A 14,293-nucleotide genomic window follows, 5' to 3' on the forward strand; every position below is an offset into this window, starting at 1 on the left:
ACTTACTATGTCCAAGCAGAAAGCAGGGAGAGGGAGCAACCCTTCACTGAGAGAGCTGAGGCCATCATTGATAATCCAGAACAAGCTGGAGACTGAAGCTACTTTAGAAGTAATAAATGATGGAAAAATTTAGAAAGGGAGGAGGCTAAAATTAGCTTTACTGAGGTCAAGTACAGAAAAGTAAATAATGATTAATGTAGTCTTTGTATTCCAAGTGGCCATTAAGTCATATTGTAAACAGAGAAATAAACTTAAGGACATTTTTTCTTCTCTTGTTTTCGAGGCTATGTAAAAATAAAACTATTATTTAGAATTTTTCCTTTCACATGCATTTGCCCTTTCTAGCTTTTTAGAAGATACAGATAATTCAGAGAATGAAAAGCAGATTTTGCTGTAGTATTTACTAAAATACATAGCGATGTACCACTGAAAATATCTAACTCGATAATGGAAGCTAGATCTGGCTCTCAAATTGATAAGCTTATTTTAAATGTTATGTAAGATGTTATGTAAAGGGAAAATTAGTACTTACTAGTAAGTATTTTAATAAGCAGGTGGAAGCTGAACACTAACGAAAGACAACAGTCCTAAGGTTTAAGCAGACAAGAACATAAAGGTTAACAACGCCAATGGTATTGCCACATGTTCACTTCTGATTAATAAAGAAGTATTTACTGAATCCTATGGAAACCATTTATACTTAGAGAATATATTGAGATTGACCAAGTGTTCACATAAATCCAAACAATTCCTAAATCAGACCTTTTCACACAGCCACTCAGGTGTAGCTTACATGAACTGCATGTCTCCATCTGAATATTAAAAATGTGACTTATAAACATCCAAACCACAGCATCTGTCTGAACCACATGAGTACAGCTGGAGAATTTGTCAGAACTTGGCTTTCTGCCCCCACAATTTCTAGTTACACATTGTGACTTAAGAAGCACCTTAGTGTCTAACATGTGAAAGGTGTACTACTGGAAAATATGCCTTGGTAAGTAATTGGTACTGTTAGAGACCCATCCAGTGTTTAATTACTTTGTGTCATCTATAGTAAGCCAGTTCTGGTTTTTTCATCAGTCTGGTGCTAGCCATCTCTGAGTGATGACAGGTGATTTATTGAGGAAAAAACACCATTGTGTGAAAAGTTCATGTGTCTTCAGTGCAAGTAATTTGGCTTCTTGTTTCAGTTTCATCACCCACAAAATGATTTGAAGTAGAATGAGAAAAACCCAGGAGTGATGAGTGAGCTGCCACATTGTTCTATTGAGTGCCAGAGCCTTGTCTAAAGAAATACTGCATCTGGTGACTCTGAAACAAATACACCTCATAATTTTCTCTGCAGTTCAATTTACCTGAGATGACAGCTGATAAACCAAAGAAATAGATTTGCATTGTAGTGGACCAATCTTTATTGTCTCATGATGCAGAGTTTGTAATTTTCTTGTCTTTGCAGGTGCCATACTCTGAGCTGGGTGGAAAAACTTTAGTGATGGCAGTTTATGACTTTGATCGTTTCTCCAAACATGATATCATTGGGGAATATAAAGTTGCAATGAACACAGTGGACTTCGGTCATGTCACTGAGGAGTGGAGGGACTTGCAAAGTGCAGAGAAAGAAGAGGTAAGAAAAATCAGACTTTTTATTCCTCCCAGAGCACTTTTTTTCTCACCTAGAGAAACAGACAAACTAGCAATATTTTTTTTTGCCGAGACAGAGCCCATCTGTTATCAGCATTTCTCAGATTTACTTTGCCTGATAAATTTTTGATAAGCATCTTTTCCAATACTCACTGAATGCAGCATTCTCCTCTGCTAATTCAATCAGTCTTTTTGATACTTTATGCAACATATTAAAAATGTTTTCATGAGTTTGACATTTTCTTGAATTGGTGCATTTTGGGCATGTAGAATTTGCATTTGCATTATAAGTGGTGTGCATTTAGGTTTCTTGGTGGTTCTCGAGGTTTGCATCTCAAGACATCTTACTGTGCATGATAATGGTAGGGTTTCTTTGGAATACCTTACAGTTTTATTGAACTACTATGCAAAAATGTCCTTTGATTAGAATTATAAATTTTACAAAAACCTTGGAATGGCATCTTACTCAAATATTTATCCCCTTTTTATTTTCCTCTCATTGTCAACATCCCTTGGATTCATTATTTATTAGTTATAGTGCTACATGTACACAAGACACTTCTTGGAAATATTTCATCACCAGATTGTGCATCCTGTGAGATTGTTCATACTGATACATCTAACTTTTTGCTTATTGTCAGACAATTTTGTGCTCACTTTTACATTATTTTTCCTTTTGATTGATAGACAGTACTTGCCCACTCAGAGTGCATAGCATGCTTTAATTCTCTAGTGGGAGGAAAAGTAATTGTGAGTCTGAGTTTCTGATCATCTAATTCAGCTAATAAAGTGCTTTGGATTCAGATCTTCGTTTCTATAATTAAAGGGACAATCTCTCAAAGAAATCTTTACATCTCACAAGTGATGAAAACCTGAGTATTGATTTAGACTAAAAGTGGTGAAAAGAGCAGAAAATGCAGAGCCATGCAGCCTTCTCAGGTTTTCAAAAATGGTAGATTTCAGTCTTCCTTTTTAAGTGTTTGTTTTAAAGATTGTATTTTCAGATGGCTTTTTTCAACTGCTTATTGATTTAAAAGCCACTGCTACATTGAGACTGTTCTGCATGGCATTGTTTCATAGTGGCAATATTTGCAGGGCTGTCTTTCTGCAGGAAACATCAGTGACCTGCTATATGGGGCGTTTTTCTTCCACTCTTAGATTTAAATATGAAAATGAAAAAAAGAAATAAAGGAAGTTTGTAGTTCAAGGGTCCTGCTCTTTTAAGCGCTGAGCATACTAGAAAGCTGAAAATTGGAGTATATTAATAAAATTGGAATATATTAATCCTTCCAAATTTTATTAAGTAACAGTAGTCTTTTATTACACTGCTATTTGTGTGATTTCAAAGTGTTTCATGCTTTTCTGTTTCAAAACACATAAAATAAGCCAAACACTATGCAGAAAGGAATTGTCACTATGCCTTTGTAGTATAATTTTAAGCTTTTAGAACATAAACAATGATATCCCTATATGCAGCTTACAGATAACATGTTACAGATTAGTGTGGGGTTTCATCTGCCTTATTGCATAGAAAGTTGCTTCTTAAGTGTTCTTGCTAATATCCACAGTGAGACCTGAGGCAGTCTCTTGGTTGCTCTCATAAAAGTCATACCCAGCTAATACAGTATGACTAAAACCTTGCTTGATACTGAGCATGTGAGCTACTTCCAGAAATGCATTCTGACTTGGAAAATACTATTTATTAAAACAGAAAGAGGTAATTAAAATAAATAATTCTGGAAGTATTTGGATATTAAAAGAGTATTATAAGAGCTTTGAATATTTTGCTGGAGAGATGAAAGCTAGGCTGCCCTCACCTTTCTTCAAATTTCAGGTACTGTTTATGCAGAAAAAGCACTGTTATTTTTATACTTTTTTGATGGAACCTTTTCGAAGTTCCCACCAAAGCATGGCCATTTTATTTATAAGGAGATAGGCAATATGATGATGTGAAAACATCATGAAAAACTATGCTTACACCAAGTCCTTAAATATTTTTTCATACTACAGGAGATCTTGTGGTTTACTTTTGCATCTCAATGCTCAAGCATGCAAGGTACCCAATCAATATGGAAGAAATACCATAACTTGGGGTATATGGGGACATTTTAATCTTAGTTTTCTATATACTGTGTGTAGCTGGTTTGAAACAGCTCATAAGCTCACTGTACAAATAAAAAGTGATCCTACAAAAAACACTTACTCCATAGGCAAGTGTATTTAATCCGAACTTATTTCTGCTCCATTGTGGAACTTCTATTTCTGTCATTATATTTTGAGCCAGATTCAAATAATTGCTTAGCCCAGCTTGGAAGAGAAATCTCTACCAAGAACCAGGAGAGGTGCATCTTTCAGCAGTTCAGGAGTTGTGTTTCACGTGAAACATCATTCATATTCCATATTTGATTCAAGTACCTTAGCATCTTAGATGTTACAGTCCCTGCTCCACAGCAAAGATTCCAAGCAAATTCTAGTGTATTTTAAGTGGAAATAAGTAGGGATAGGAGAGATCATATTGCATAAAGGAATTGTCATCTGACCCAGCAGATGTTGCAGAATTCATGGCAGATGCAGCTGCAACCAAGAAGCACCCTGGCTTCAGAATTAGCAAAGACAGCACTGTGTGTATGAAGGCTAACATGATTTACCTGTATCAGATGTGTAGCAGTAGACACATGTTTGTCTCTTGGTAGTGATCATGAACATGATATGGTGGTCTGGCTCACTAATATAACAAAGCCCGAGCAACTAGATTTCATCCAAAAATTTATAGTAAATGTAATTCTATTGCTAACAAAATATATTTTGCTGACTATTACACGTTATAATAGTGTAATTAATTTTTCCTTGAAAAGCTCATCTGCATGAGATTTGCAATATTTAAAGAATGACAGGCTTTATTTCCTTTCTTGCCCTCACAACACTTAGGCAAGTTTGTCAGTTCTCAGCAACCTAGTGCTGAGAATTATAATTCTAAGGACATTTGAAATTAGGTATAAGTTGCAAAAGTATCCTGAATGTTTTAGTTATGACCCTTAGACAAGATGACAAGATGTATACCAAAGTGAATCAGTGGCAGTTGTCACCAGTCACTTCAAAAGAACTATCTAGGTGGCATCAGTCAAAGTGAATATAAAAATCTGGGTTTAGTTTATGTCAAAATCAGTTGATGCACATCACAGAATTACAATTTAATTACCACTTCAATCATAGGGGGCAAAACAATTTTAAGAGCAGTTACTCTTCTTTTTGCTCATGAAGCTCCACTGTACATTTTGTCCTTTTTTCTAAATGGTTTTAAAATTGAAGACAGAGGATGAAGGTTTAATGAAATAATGTAAGCTCTATCTCTTGCAGCCTAGTCATTTGAATGGCATCTCTCTGACACTGCATTCTCTTCTGGGAAAGGTCTTATTAATATATTTATGTTGGTGAAGTACTTTGAAGGTACAAGCCTTTATGTGAGCATTTGTTATGGCTGTGAGAGGGCTTTGAGAATGTGCAATGACTGCTAAATATTGAGGAGGCCACTGCTAATGAGCTGCACACCTTGAATCCTTTTTCCTTGGCTTCTTTTAGATGTGCTGTCCTTGTGTCTAGTAGTCCTTCAGTCTTATTTGACTGAGTGTGGGAGGGAGGAGTGGTAGATATTGAAAGGTTATTCACTTTTACCAAGTCTGACATATAATGGTTTGGGCACAGAGTGTTAAAAAGCAGATCACAGGAGTTTGCTCCTCTCTGTCATCTACCAGATGTCATTGCTATTAACTTTATCTGAGTACACACTGCATCCAATATCTGTTATCACTCCAGTACAGAAGGCCAGACAGACCTCTTCTTTGCTCACAGCGGTGTGAATCATACTGAGAGTCATCATCTGAATACTTCAGCTGATTTCCCTCCAGACATTTTGTTATATTGGCACTTAAATTGAAAACCAGTTGTGGCAAACACGCAATAAATTTTAGGAAATATAAGGAAGAGCAGAAACAATTCTTTCCCTTGAAAGCAGTGGAGAAGCAGAGCATTATATCATAAGGAGAAGGATCTTTGTTGAGCTGACAATAGCCACCACCAAGGGTTCTGCAGATCTTTCACAGCTGCCATCATGAGACTCTATGCATTATCTGATCAGGCATCCACCATGATTTGATTACATGATGGATGCATGCTCATAACACAGTGGGTGATGATGGGTATATTTTATACAAGGCTTCCAAGTGGGAAGGCTGCTGGAAAACACCAGCATCACTTCTACGTGATGCACAACCCCAAGCAGGAGAGATGCACGCTGCTGCCTTGGAAAGGAGTGAGAGGCAAGAGTTGTGCAGCTGGGGAGTAGAAGACCAGTTCTGTGTACCTTGACTGTGCTGTACATGAGGACTTTTCTTTCCTTCCTTATCCAAAAATAAAAGGTGAAGGCAGGAGGTGGAAAAACGGGCCTGAAACCTGTATTTTGTACTTTGGTATACTTCACAGAAGTTAGAGACTGTGACAAAGTTAGTCAGCCCCCCCAGCTTATTGACTCTCTGAAACTGAAACTTGCAGAGATCTAAGAGGAAAGAACGTTTTTACAAAACTCACTGTCAAATTACAGCAGCAAATCACTGTTATTTTCTGTTATACTTACATGAGCAGTGAGCAGATGATCTAATAGGCCTTTCCCATCACTGGTAATAACACTTAGTTCTTTTACAGCTTTGCAGATAGCACAGTGCTTTGCAAAAGAAGGTATCATTATCCCCATGGAGATGCTGTCAGAGAGTCAGACAAATTTTAAAATGTGAAGTTTCCTTTATTTAGCTGCATGTTATATTGGAACACTGTTTTCTTCGTGGTGTTTACATCTCTCCAAGTTCACTTCTTCTTACACCCAATTAAAGCTTTAAAATGTTAAATCTAAGGAGGTTTTAATTTTCAAGTTTTGTGAAGAGTTTATACAGTAAACAGAGATTGTTGAATGTCTGTTCAACATTGTAAGTGCAGCATCTGTCCTGCCAAGGAATTGAATTTCTTACTGAGACAGGGAACAAAACAGAGGTTCTGAAGTTTAAGAATAAGCAAGCCTGCTTTAAAATTCTTCAGCAGTTAATTAGCTGGTTTTCATCTTGATATTGAAGATCCTAACATGATTTTAAGGTAAAACAACATGATTCAAGTAAAGCTGTAAGGGTACCATTTTCAGTTCATTAGAATAATGCATTTCTTTTCTCACCTTTCATACTCAAAGTGCTGACAATCCCACTATATACCTTTGTTGAGTATTCTCTTTCTTAACTCCCTCTCTGGAAAAGATGCCTTGGGAGGTCAGAGACATTCTTGTGTTATAATAAAAAGAATGTAATTGGCTTACTTGAAATCAAAAGGAGACTTGTCTTGATTCATCTCAAACTGTCTGGCTTTACAGATATCAAATTCAAATAAAGAGGACAGTATAAAAGAAGGAGAAGCTCAGTGATAATGTTAAATTCAGGCTCTTCTGGGGCCTTTCTGTTCCTGGACAGTATTCATTCTGAGATCAGAAAAACATGTGTTGCTTATTTGCCAAAAATGCTCTTATTACCATTTTCCTTGCATGTGTAGAAGGGCATCTTGAGGTTAAACTGTGCTGAAACAGTAGATCCTACACGTGGTGCTAAGCATCTAATGACCCATAATACACAAAATAATAATATTTGTTTCAGACAAAGTATATTGCTAAGAACCTTGTAGAAAATTACAAGGCTGAAGGAAGGAATAGTGGGCAATTCCCAGCCTCCACATATTAATATTACTGCGTGGGGTTTTATTGCTCAACATAAGGTATTTTAAAGTTCAAAGACACAGCCATATACAGTGGCAACTGGAAAGCAGTGTTCTGAGTAGTGTTTTTATAGAGTTTTGAGGAAGCTGCTGAGAGAGATCAAACTCATCTGAAGCTAGAGTATGAAGAGATATATATTTTGGATGGAAACTGCAGAATGAATACCGGGAAATACAGATTTAATTGTGGAGTACTCCCAAGTATAAAGCTGTATACTCTGGGAGAGATTGCAAATGGATCTGTAGGACCAGCTTGTGAGTTTAGACCTCTGGGTGCTCTTAAGCACCCAAGTTGTCGAACTGTTTTCTTCAATGAACCAAGCAACTAATAGCTGCTATAAAGTTGTTTATTGCAGAAGCATATCGGTTTCAAAAACAAAAGCAAAGCAAAGTAAATAACAAAAGCAAAAGGCAATAGTAAAAAGCAATAACGAAACGCAGTAGTAAAATGCAATGGCAAAATGCACCAGCTCTCTCTAATGCATGTTTTTATATAGAAACTTCCCAACAATCTAATACACAAACTCAGACCATTACTTCTTATTAGAATTCTAGTCTCTTAGCACGCCAGGCTACGTATAAACTACACATATGGTCTGTCTTGTTCTATTTTAAAAATGTAAGCAATATTTTTACTATAGCTTTATTATGTCTAAAACTATGTTCTTACAGCCTCCACAGAACTCCTAATATCTAAGACTATGTTTTTCAGCTTTCACTAGAACATATACTACTACTCTGGCATCTGAGACCTTAACTCACTAAAAGTACTTAAAATTTATTCTACTTACTTACTTATTTACTCCACTTACTTACACATTCTACTTACTTACTTGCTTGCTCACTCATACTAAAACCTAAACTTTCACCTCTGCTTTATGTGTAAGTGGCTTAACATACTTCAGTCCATCCAAAGGTTTTAATTCAATTCCTGCACTCTAATTTCTCTCTGAAGAATTCAGAGAGACTCCTGACTTATTGACTCCCAACACCAGCTGATGAGTGTGAAAGGGCCAGAGAACGTGTTATATCTGGAATTGTTCAGCATTATTCTCCAGCTGTACTTTTATGTACTTACTTATTTTTCTGACTACCAGCATCAGTGAATGCATAACCTAGAGGCAGAAATCGTCTCACTGGGATTCTAGGCAGAAGCTTCGTGGTAGTCCAGGCTAATACCTTATTTCCCCTTCTCCCCTAAATTTCCAAACCAACAGTGACAAAAATCATTATCTGATTGCTGTTATAGACCAGGATCAGGAGCTAAAGGAAGCTGTAAAATGGCTGTATCAAAATACAGTGTCATTAGAAGGATTTTCAGAACAGGCAGTAGCATTTTTACAGTCAAGAGGGAAGAGCAGGTCTCACAAAGACGACAACTGCATTTTCACAGAATAGAAGGTTGAGGATGAGTTGTATGCTACTCCAACCCCTTTGCTTGGTTGTGCCCACTCCATGTAGAACTAGAAGATTTTGGCTTCCAGAAAAATCCGAGAAAGATGTATTTTTGAAAAGGGGAGACAAAGGTTTAGAAATAGTAGTCCAAGAAAGAGAGGGATTAGCCATTTTCTTTTTTTTTCCCCTATCACCTTTTAAACACTGATTTAAACCATGTCAGAGATTACCATAGTAACCATTTAACCTCTTTTCAAAGCCTGTTGTGTTTTCCTTTTAGTTCAACAATGTGCTTAAACTGGTATCTGAAGCACTTTGCATTGCACCTGTGACAGGAATTAGCACAAAATGCCTTAATCATGGTTAGAATCCAGAACATAAGACTGTATTTTCAGTTCAGATGTATTAGACTTTTATTTAGTTTATGCTAATCTTTAAGGGGCAGAGTACATGAATTTAGGAAGTATACCAGGTGTTATTTCTATGCTGAATGCATGACAGACAGAGATAACTCAGTCCTGTTCAGTTGTATTATATAAGCCTTCTACCAAAGGCCAAAGAAATCCATTGCAGTGGCTGATGTGTTGTTAGTGTGTTACAGGTAATGCAGCAGGGTGAGTTTAGTGCACCTGTACTTCTCTTCCTTTTCTGTGGCCTTTTGCATCTTACTTTGTGATTGTTACCATCATAACTAGAGAAGCACTCAGGGACTGCCTGGCTGGCTCACTCACTAGAGGGGTGGAGGGGTACTGTAATTGTTTTGTCCCTTCCATTAGCAGACTTTTCGGAGTATGATTTTTTTGTGTAGAGGGCTGGAGTATGATCACTGCAACAGAATTATTACTGCTGTCTTATTAGAGCAGAACACAACTCAGTTAAAACTACCATCATCAGTGCACAGATGAAATCCATTTCCAATCTCTTTTTGGATCCAGATATGTTCTGTATGTGCTTCTTGCTGGCCTAAAGCTAGAGTAAAACATGTACCTGAAACTGAATCCAGTGACATGGAGGTCAATATGTTTACCTTAATAATTATGTCTGCAATCACAATTACAGAAATCATTTCAGAGATAGAAGTTTCCTAGCTAGCAGTGAGAGAGCTGAAAGTGGTGTTATTGCTGCTTGGTTGGCTACATGTGTTTGCCTATAACAGAATGGAGTTAGGAGGTACTACAGTGTCCACTAACATTGATAAAGGCAACTGAGTTTGAGAACCTTTCTCTGTGCCTTTCTCCACTTCTGGCTGACCTCAAGTTCAAATCTCTTCTTCTTAGCCAAAGAGCTTGCCACAGAACTCTGACTCAAGTCATTCCCTGTATGATCACCATTATGTGGGGTTTACAACTTGCTTTTGATACCACTGGTACAGAGCATGGCACTGCAGCTTCTCAGTGCTATGGCTGGTGATGGGCAGACAGCACCTCAGCTTCCCATCAGATGCTTAATATTAGGTGCTACTTAAATTGTTTCTGGTTGTCTGGAATCCAGTTATTTTACCTCTGTTTTTCCATATCTTCTTCACTAACTGTGAAAATTAACAGCAGGACCTCTTGTTGGTGAGTGGAGCCTTGGCTTCAAAACTGGCAGCAGCTCATTTTTGTGGGAGTGCTCTGAGGTCTGCAGCTGACATCCCCTGTCTGTTAATGGCCGGCCCAGATTTAGAAGTGGATTATGCTGGAAATGGTTTTACTCACTCAGATTTGCACATTAATTAGCAGGACAAACATTAATTTTCTGTGATGTTTTAGAGTAGACAAGCTTTCTATGGCATGTGGGTCATTTATATTAGCTAACATGAGAATTTTCTTTCTGAAAAAAGTCTCCCATTTCAAAAAGTCTTCTTTTTTTTTTTTTGTTTTGTTTAGAAATAGTGCTAGTTCCTATCAATTAATTTAGACATTTCTTTAAATTAAGTGGTATTATTTGCCCTAAATCTGAAGGATTCCTGGGTCTTCAAGGAACATTTCAAAGAATCTCCTGTAATCCAACTCAGTCTAGGAAATAGGCAGCATCCCGGAGCTAATAGTATTCTCCCAGTGCCAAGCTGGGAGGAAGGTAGCACAAGGAAAGCCCCTTACAAGCTTGAAAGTTATACCTTGCTTGGTTTTGGAGCAAGGAGCTACAACCTGATTCTCAGCCTTCAGCAACCTTTGTTATTGGCAGCTTTGTACCTCCACTGGAAAACTCTTAAGAGAGTCTTTAAGATCAAAGAGTTTGAAAGTTTCTGATTTTAAGACATAAGCAGATGAAGAAAATAGAACATCCTTTTATAGGTTCAGCAATACTCAGTCTCTCTTAAAAATGTGTACTTTGTTTGCTGCTCTGATGTTACTGAATTCTACTCTGTTGCTGATTCTTGTTATGTCCTTCTTCAGTAGATTCAAGCAATTTAATACATGATGCTTGCTCTTTTCTGCAGTACTTATTCACTGTAATCAAGTCACGTCCAATCCTCTTTTCAGAAAGCTGCAGAAATTAATCTTTTATGTTTTTCGAAATCAGGTTTTCATTTTTCCACTAAGAGACGTGACTTTTTACCTTCTTTGTAGTTTTCAGCATCTAAAAAAATAAATTTATGTACACAACTGTGTGCAGTATACTTTACTCCTTTGCCAGGCAGACCAAGTCACCATCCTCTTCTGATCATGTCTACTGTTGATTGTTTTGCACAGCATTACACTAGCAGGTCATGGTCTGTATGTTGTTTGTGACCCTGAATCCTCAGTAGGAGGTATTGCCTTGTGAGATACCTTTCCTGATTCAGAAGATACTTACAAAAAGTCTTGAGTTCTTTGTCTTAGAATATAGAAAATTTGCTTTTGGCTGTATGAAAATGTCCTCTTTGTGACTGGTTACAGGTAATTGATTAAGCACTTGTTTTCTGACCAACCTCTTGCATCACTCTTTACTGTTATGATAGTTTTTATATCACCTGCCTTCTTTGTCAGCAAAATGTCTTCCCCAACTATATAAACAGCAGTGGACCTTGAATAGAAAAAAAAAGAAAAAAAAGTGCCTTCTTCCTTCACTGAGCAAATTTCCAATCTTACCAAAGGGAGAATCTGGTTTTAGTTGCAAAGACCATTTTTTTCCATAAAACAATGTGACTACACATTCATAATATTTTATGTCCTTTAAATCACCACTATTACAAACTTTTATGAATTCTTCTTTTGTTTCATCTGGGTTTGATAAAAGACAAATGACTGATAGATACCACCTTCATCATAGTCGGCCTTTTTTGAGTAAGAGAAGTATAACATTAGCATTGTTTCAGCCTTATTTCCCTTGTGGTCTAAGATTTATTAAAAAGGAACATCATTGAGCCAGAGATCTTATCATAAGTGAAGTCTTCTTTCCTAGATTTTTAGATAACTGCAATGAACTCTTTCTTATTACTGAAGAGATTAATACAATCGAGTGTGTGATTCTGATTGCTATGATGACTTTGATGAGGTGCCTTGTCTTCCTAAAGAATGTGTTAAGAGACTTTTTCAAAGTTAAATAGTTAGGAGAGGTACAGTAACAAAGGAGGAGTTTGCCACTATGTATTTATTAACAGTTGAATATCTTTCAGTAGTTTCATAAAAAGAAATGTTTGAATGCTGAGTTTAAGACGTGGATATAAGCCTGGTAAAGGTAAGTCAATAGATTTGCATATGAAGCGCTAGTTTGAAGGACCTCATTCTTGAACTGAACAGCAATATTTAACGTGCTGAACTTAAGACATATAATGCAAGATACTGTAGTAGGAAACATGTATTAATTTCCTCATTTCAAGTGGAACCAAAGACAAAAATGACAAAAATACTGAAATTATCTGAGAGAGTATTTTACCTATTTCTGACTTCCCTCAAACTAGGTAGTGCTAGAACAAGAGCTTTTCTGAGCTTTTCAGCTTGCTTCTTCTCCAGCTGCATATCCTTTGCCCCACCTCATGTTTAGGCAGTTCTGATGCTGTGGAGAAATCTTCAGTACAAAACTCAATAAAAGCGGACAGTGTGAGAAAACTTTCCAATGAAAAGCAGTGATACAGAAAGGGACTTGTTGTCCTACATGTGCTTGTTACACAAAATCACTGAATGGAAAAAAAAAAGATGACATTGGCTTGAGTGAAATTTTACATGAAAAAAATCTTCACCTTGATAAATTTCAGGTGGAGAACTGTCTTGCTGTTAAGTCTTCACCTATCAGCTGTCAATTTAGATCAGCTGTCTGTGGTTTTTCCCATTAGCAAATCCAGTTCTTTTTCATCTTGGTGTGCAGCTCTTTTCAGGTCACTGCTGCAGTGCAGTGGTAGTCCTTGCTTTTTCGTGTGGCTGAGTTGTCCTTGTGTGAAAATAAAGGCACTAGCTACTTTTGGTACAAAACTGTGTTGCCTGCTGCTCTGGAAGTTGGAGAGTGAGGTAAGAAAATTTCTGTAAAGGAATGCAGTGTCTTAATGAAGATGGATCCTCAGGTTCTTGCCCTGTTCAGAGAAACCCTTGAGCATATGACAGGTCATCCTCTGTTCTGTTTGGCCTGCCCCTAGCTAGCCAGCAAGCTTCTGGTTTTAAAATAATGCCAGTATGTACTGCCTGTTTCCTAATTGCCAATTCAGAAGATTTTTGAGAAGGTACTCTGTTGTGTGGGGTCTGTGATGGGGGTCAGGAAAGGGAGCTGGAAGTAGTGCTAGGGGGTATTATGGAGGAATATGAAAGCTTAACTGGCACTGCAGCAAGCAAGAGCGGAGAGAAAGGACATCAGTCAGCATTTATTTAATGTCTTAGTAGTAGGTCTTTTTGTCTTAATAGTTTGTTGAAGTTTTAGGAAAGGGAAGAGGATGGCTGCCTGTGAAGGTAATTCACAAATTCCACTGAATTTCTCTTTATGATTTTTTGTAGAACAAATAGAAACATAAGACTATATGGCTTCAGTAATGGAGACGCTGATTTTTCCTGATAGTGTTTCCCTGGTGCTGGTGAATTTCAGCAGTAGTTACCAGCAGCCATAGATGGTTAGTCATTCCATCATTGCCACTTTGATTGGGATTTTCAAATCAGCTTGTTCTGTCTTGTGGTAATCAATAATGTATGGTTGTTGTGGTAAGGACTCTGTTCATGCCAGGTTTTTTGTACAGAACCACATGCAGTCATACATCTTACAAGAAATTGCTAATTATTTTGATTCTTAATTGCAGTTCCTTACTGTCTGCTGATTCTATATATCTTTGGATGTATGCTGTAATTCCAGTTCATAGTCTAAAGCTTTTAATTTAATCACCTTTGGAAACTAAAGACACACTTGATAGCAAACACTACATTAACTGAGCATTAAGATGCTCATACTTACTACAGGAAATTTCAAATCAAGCAAGGGAATTGTAGTGTGGCTTCCTATTACCATATCACAGGAGGACAATTACTTTCTGTAGAGTGACTGCAGTGCACATATAATATTCTGATAATTA

The 14,293-nt window shown here is 37.1% G+C and overlaps 1 protein-coding gene across 6 annotated transcripts in view; it reads left to right on the plus strand.

The window, feature by feature from the left end:
- SYT1 (synaptotagmin 1) overlaps positions 1-14,293 on the plus strand; it is a 333,238-nt gene that overhangs the window by 262,287 nt on the left and 56,658 nt on the right. For all 6 annotated transcript variants that reach the window (XM_014888619.2, XM_088164987.1, XM_088164986.1 and 3 more), the window contains one exon: positions 1,460-1,627. In XM_014888619.2, the coding sequence (XP_014744105.1) occupies positions 1,460-1,627 (168 nt within the window). The remainder of the gene's footprint in view (positions 1-1,459; positions 1,628-14,293) is intronic.

Source organism: Sturnus vulgaris, chromosome 5, assembly GCF_052056855.1.
Source record: "Sturnus vulgaris isolate bStuVul1 chromosome 5, bStuVul1.hap1, whole genome shotgun sequence".
In the NCBI taxonomy this organism is placed as follows: domain Eukaryota; kingdom Metazoa; phylum Chordata; class Aves; order Passeriformes; family Sturnidae; genus Sturnus; species Sturnus vulgaris.